We start from the raw sequence: 6,603 nt of genomic DNA, 5'->3' as shown, positions 1-6,603 counted from the left end.
GTTGGAGCTAAACTCTGCAGGACACCGGCACTCCAGGACCGAGTTTGGACAGCCCTGTATTAAAATATACTAATTTGGCAGTCAAGAATACTTGTGTGAGTACTCAAAAATCCTTGTGTTGTCTAATGAACTGTAACAATGTAATCTCTTCGAAAGTATTGAGTACACTTGCATTTCTTGCAAGAGGTTTCCAAAAAGACATTTCTCTAGAAACTCAGTGAATTGTTATTTTGAGAGATGAAGGTTGTACAATGAGCTACTGTCTTGAAAGAAGAAAGCAAACTGAATCTAAGCAGCACAGGGAGAGAAGTGGACGACCCAGAATAACAAGAGGACGAGAACTTCAGGGTCTCTAGTTTGAGAAACAGACCCCTGACTGGAGCTCAGCTGGCAGCCGCATTGAACAGTACACACTAAACAGCGGTTTCATCACCAGCAGCGCAGAGACGACTCTGAGATGCTGGGCTTTTACGACTTTTAAAGAAAAAGTCACATCTGACACTGGCAAAAAAAAAAAAGGAAGGGCACAAAGAACAAAGACTGGATGATATAAGACTACAAAAAGAGTACTGGAGATGGATGAATCCAAGTTTGAGATGTTGAGCTGCTGTGGGAACAGTTTGAAGAAGCATCCTACAGACCAATAATAACACGGGAAACACTGAAGATAAATATGATAAAACTTCAGCTGAACCTCTTAACATATTGACTGCGTAAGAATGCATAGCGTCTGTATAGATGTCATTGTGAAGGAGTTTAAAGAAAATCATATTTGGGAATAGAAATAGAAATCTTTGCATATACTCTATCAGTTAAATGTTTGGGGTCTGTAATGTTTTTTATTGTTATTAATTAATACTTTTATTTAGCAATAATGTATTAAATTGATCAAAAGTGACAGTAAAGAAATATTACAAAAGATTTCTATTTCAAATAAATGCTGTTTTTTGTTTTTTTTTTACTTTCTATTCATCAAAGAATCCTAAAAAAAAGGTCACAAAGAACAAAGCCTGGATGATACAAGACTACAAAAAGAGTATTAGAGATGGATGAATCCAAGTTTGAGATGTTGAGCTGCTGTGGGAACAGTTTGAAGAAGCATCCTACAGACCAATAATAACACGGGAAACTGCAGATAAATATGATAAAACTTCTGCAGAACCTCTTAAACTGACCTCATAAGAATGCATAAGGTCTGTATAGATGTAAGACCATTAAGCAGTTTTCAAAATGTATAATAATAATAATAATAAATGTTTCTTGAGCAGCAAATCAGTATATTATACCTACTGATTTCTGAAGGATCGTGTGACAGTGAAGACTGGAGTAATGACTGCTGAAAATGTAACTTTACCATCAAAGGAATAAATAAGATAAATCCAAATAAAAGACAGTTATTTTAAATTGTAATAATATTTCACAACATTAATCACAATTAATTGATCAAAGCTTGAGAAACTTCTTTCAAAAATATTTAAAAAATCTAACAGGCCCTAAACTTTTGAGTATTACTGTACATATCATCACTGTAATTTAAAGGCAAATAAGTGTCAGTTTCTTTAAAATACTATTTTTAGTGAATCCAAACTTTTAAAGTAGTGTATGTCTCTGGTTTTATTTGCTGACTTTACTTGCATCAGATTTAAAAAAAAAAGGAAAAATTTGTAAATATAATAATATTAAATAATAATAATAATAATAATAATAATAATAATAAAGTTAGACTTAAAATTTCAGACTGTTGTCACAATATCAAGTGTAGAACCATATGCATTATGTTGCACTCCTTAAAAAAGGAAAAAGGTTACAGATTAACTGGCAATTAATGGTTTTATGCACTGTACTTGCCAAAGCTATTTTTCCACACCTTTGATGCTGACTGAATGTTATAAATTCTGATTTTGACTTTAATCACAGAAAGCCATTTTTCGAACATTTGTTGCCCGTGTTTCTTCATCCTATTCACTAGAGGGCACCATATTCACTGCCAGAAGAACAGCATCAGTACAAGCCAGCTCACTGCTGCAGCACCAGTGTAAAATCAATCCTCAGCTTCTAATCCAAAGCAAACAAAGCCCATGTTTAACTTCCTCTCATTATGCTGGCAGGCAGAGGGCTGCGTTTGATTTTTCATCAGCGCTGCTCATACTACTGAACATAATGATTCTTTATGGTGTGGCTCTGCTGAAGTATCACAGATCAATACTATGATATGTAGAGGCGAGCGGTGCTGACAGATTGATTGGCTGGATGGCTGATTCACCCAAATTACCAAACCAACACCTCGTGTCCCTGAGACCTTCTAAACTGTCCTTCACTGTAATAACCTACGTAATTCAGCTGCCCAACAAAAACCTGAGAACCGATTCTTTCATCCTAAAAAAATGAGAGATCAAGGCTGTTATTTCAAAAGACCATCCCAGCCTGCTGGTCTGCAAGACACCCACAGACTACCCAAAGCCCAAGCCACAGAGATCATCTGAAGCACACCGCACACACAAACGGCAAGAACTCTTGACTCGGTCTAACAAGCTCTAATCTGACAGAGCGACTTAAAGCAACTTTTTTAACTTAAAGAAACCACAGGAAAACTTTCCACTGACTGTCTTCCTGTTGTTCTTGTAATGAAGCCTGGTCTGATCAATGACACTCACCAGCTCAGGACATCCTCAGATACAAAGTGTGTTATCAAAGTTGTGTTTGCAAGGTACTGGGTTGTTCGTATTGCATCTGCTTTGCTTGCTTTCTCTTCTTTTTGCTCTCTATATCTTTTGTAAGGACTAAAATTCTGATCCACACACATTTTAATAATTCTGTAACAGAAGATGAAAAACTTATTCTCTGAATAACACATTACAGTTCAAAAGTTTGTGGTCAGTACAATTTTGTAATCTTTTTGAAAGAAGTCTCTTAAGCTCACCAAAGCTGCATTTATTTGATCAAAAATAAATCAAAAATATAATAATATGCATATATTAATATACAATAACTATTGTGAAATATCATTACCATTTAAAATGTTTTATATCTAAATATAATTAACATATTTATACATGTGATATGTGATGTTATTCCTGAATTTTCAGCATCATTACTCCATGATCACTTGATCCTTCAGAAATATATAGTATGCTGATTTGGTGCTCAAGAAAAAAACAAAAACAAACAGTTTTTGCTGCTTAATATTTTTGTGGAAACTGTGATACAATTTTTTTCCAGAATTCTTTAATGAATAGAAAGTTTAAAAGAACAGCATTTATTTGAAACAGATTTTTTTTAACATCATAAATGTCTTTACTCTCACTTTCAATCAATTTAATCCATCCCTGGTGAATAAACATTAATTTCCTAAAAATAAAAATAAAAATCTTACTGACCCCAAACTTTTGAATGGTAGCATACGTCATCATAGACATTATGCTTCAAACTACTGCTCTATTTACCCCAAACGTCGTACCAGTCTGGCAAACTCCAGCAAACAGGTGTGTCTGGGTAAACGCAAAGGCCCTTTGGCCATAGCAAGCTGGCAGTCCTCAAAGGAGTAATCAATAATGGGCAACCCAAGCGCCCTATGGAGAAAACACACACAATGTTATATTACTGATTACAGGACACTTGGGCCTTGTAAGAGGAAGAAATGTAAAGCCAAACAAACAGGCCTCAAATTTATTTTGATCGGTATGAAATAAAGTGTTGTTAAAATCTGTCACAACAAAAACACTTGGTCAAGTCTTTAAAATCCACTCACTTGGCCATGATGTGTCTTACATTGCTGGCGAACAGGGCTGGATCCTTCTTCTCCTCCTCTGACGGGGTGTAAGTAGGAAGATACTGGACATACAGAACATTTTCATCATCATCAAATCTGATTTATGCATATTTACCAGTGTTGTTACTGTTAACTAAAACTAAATATATTAAAAATTAGAGGAAAACTGATGAAAATTTGAAACGTTGCCTTGGCAAATAACTTTAATTACTAAAATTAACAAGATTAAAACAGATATCAATAATAATAATAATTAGCTAAATAATAAAAAAAATTATAAATGAAGAACAATGACTAAAACCTTTAAAAGCTTTATTTGTTTATTTATTTACATACATACAGTATTATTATTATTTAAAATAGCATATAAAAAAAAAATACTAAAATAACATGATATTTATACCAAAATGTGATTTCTCACCTCTATTTCTATGGAGTTATGTAGCTGACATAATGTGAGCCATAGAATCTTAAAGCTGAAAAAGATAATGGGATTTTAATTCACAAATATATACAAGCACATAAATCTTGACCCTTAATCTACACCCCTCTTCAATGTATGGACCAAAAAAAACAATGTAAGTAAATGGGAACTGAAACCGTTTGGTTACCATCATTCTTCAAAATATCTTTGTGTTCAGCAGAAGAAAGAAATGCATATAGGTTTGGAACGACATGCAGGTGAGTAAATAATGACAATTTTTATTTTTGGGTTACTATCCCTTTAAGGGAACTCAAGAGACTCACGCTCCCGGCCCTTGCCATGTCCATGAGATTGTATCCTGTCAAGGAAGTGGGAAGAGAAAGAAGGCAATGAATAGGCTTGGCATCTCAAACAAAAACACATGTTATACTGGCAGTATCCACCTAAACAACCAACTATCCCGCACACACACAACCCCAAATGTGACCTAACCACTTGAACATGACCTTGCTCCTCTGAAAGCACAACCTTGGCTCTAAGTGCCCTAAGAGATTGCTGGTCTTGTATTATTCATGAGAGAAGGAAACAAAGACATAATAGACAGACAAAAATGTTTTGACAGTGGATAAAAAAAGTATAAAACATTTAAATGGACTGTGAAAAAATAAATTCATAGTCTTCATGAATGGAGGCACACAATGCACAGCTGCAGACAGTAAGTACAGGTGGCTCAACATTGACACTACACTCCCTGTTTGGGCGTAGAGCTTATTCTTACCATCTCATTAGGATACCGCAACAACACAGGCTGCACGGGAACTCCAGGGATGAACGCACCTGCAGGAAAGGAGGGACAAAAGGACGGTAAATGAGTGAGAACGAGAGGACTTGTGCTTTGACCTCATTCCACTCTGAGGACCAGGTGTGGCATTAAAACTATAGCCGGTGCTGAAACTTGAGCCTTCGGCTTGACTGTGGGTGTGAACTATCCCTTTAAATTCTGTTATCAGAACTCCAACGGAGTAAAGAAAGCAACTGCAGTTTCTTTTTCTCTATATTTTGAGCCTCAGTCTCACTCTGTGCCAGTCAGATCTCATCACTTCTGGGAAGGTGTAGAGAGATGAGAGATGCCCTTCAGCTTACAAACAGCTCCTTATTACACGCTGCTAATAGAAACTGGCCAATACATCCACTAAGACTGAACTCACTCACCTTTGACAAATTCAACCCAACTTTCAAACAGAGCAAGTCAACGAATGCAACGATATACAAATCACCCATCCTTCATTTGCATATTTCACCAATGAGGTCTTCTGTGTGTGACTACAGCTTGCGTTTACATGAGTGCAAGTGTGCCTGTACTTTTAAGACAGAGCAGAACTACTGTAAATAAATGCTAATTGCACCATGTTTTTGCATACACAGCTGCAGCGCCTCTGTCTTTCCATACAATAAAGTTTGATTAGTTTATCTTTAAAAATTCAATTTTTCAAAAGCTTGGTTATCTTCCTATGGACTATGATGTCCTTAGTCATTAATATATGAATGGAAGCCATAAAAAAATGAAAATGGAAAGTAATTACGACACTATATGCTTAAAATCTGACCCAAATTCAAATCTGATCACAAAATTTACTGGCAAAAAAAAATTTTTTACCGGCATGAAACTGTACATCATTTCATTCATTCATTGATTCATAAATAAACAAATAAATAAAACACAAGCAGAACAAATTGGGAAGACACATCTAATTGCAATTTTTTATTATTATTATTATTATTATTATTTATTGTTTTTAATTACTCAAATCAATAAAGAAATATCACGATAATACTATTGAACTAAAGTATTTCATAATAATAATTATTATTTTTAATTATATTTTATACAAAAACAGTACAATCACAATACTAATATTTATGGTTATTCTTCCTTTACATTTATTTTGGCAGAAAACCACAGGAAAACTTCTCTTTTGAAATGCTTCTCTTTTGTTGACAAAACATTTATAACCCAGTCTTTATAAAGATTTATACAGCGCAGTCTGAGTAATTTGATAACCGCATTAAACCACATTGTGTTCTCAGGCATTGCTAGAATTAATTTAAAAAACGTTAGCAGTCAACTGGTGAGTCTCATTGTTTCATATACATGCAAATGCTGATTTTAACCTCACATTTGGCACTTGACGAGTGTTAATTTTAGGTCCTGCCTATAAACATTAATGAACACAAAAAGCACCAGAACTGTCCGTACACATTCAAACTCAGTCTATGGCCTGGTTGTTGTTTTGGAGCGCGATCTGGCTGCACACCACCACAGCTGATGTTGTTTGGTACAGTGAGAGCTCCAGTATTAAAGGTTGTAGAGAGAAAAGTGAGATACCCAGACAAAAGAAAATACACAGGC

The 6,603-nt window shown here is 35.0% G+C and overlaps 1 protein-coding gene across 2 annotated transcripts in view; it reads right to left on the bottom strand.

Moving 5' to 3' along the window:
* Nucleotides 1-6,603, bottom strand: part of LOC107691501 (lysophosphatidylcholine acyltransferase 1-like) — a 33,469-nt gene that overhangs the window by 4,763 nt on the left and 22,103 nt on the right. For both annotated transcript variants that reach the window (XM_016490118.1, XM_016490119.1), the window contains exons 7-11: nucleotides 4,972-5,030; nucleotides 4,517-4,551; nucleotides 4,191-4,245; nucleotides 3,749-3,831; nucleotides 3,444-3,569 (exon numbers count right to left, since the gene is read on the bottom strand). In XM_016490118.1, coding sequence (XP_016345604.1) covers nucleotides 3,444-3,569; nucleotides 3,749-3,831; nucleotides 4,191-4,245; nucleotides 4,517-4,551; nucleotides 4,972-5,030 — 358 coding nt within the window. The remainder of the gene's footprint in view (nucleotides 1-3,443; nucleotides 3,570-3,748; nucleotides 3,832-4,190; nucleotides 4,246-4,516; nucleotides 4,552-4,971; nucleotides 5,031-6,603) is intronic.

This window comes from Sinocyclocheilus anshuiensis, unplaced genomic scaffold (assembly GCF_001515605.1).
Source record: "Sinocyclocheilus anshuiensis isolate Anshui unplaced genomic scaffold, SAMN03320099.WGS_v1.1 scaffold162, whole genome shotgun sequence".
Lineage (NCBI taxonomy): Eukaryota > Metazoa > Chordata > Actinopteri > Cypriniformes > Cyprinidae > Sinocyclocheilus > Sinocyclocheilus anshuiensis.
Note: the sequence above shows the minus strand (reverse complement) of the source record. Positions and strands in the feature narration are given on the sequence as shown.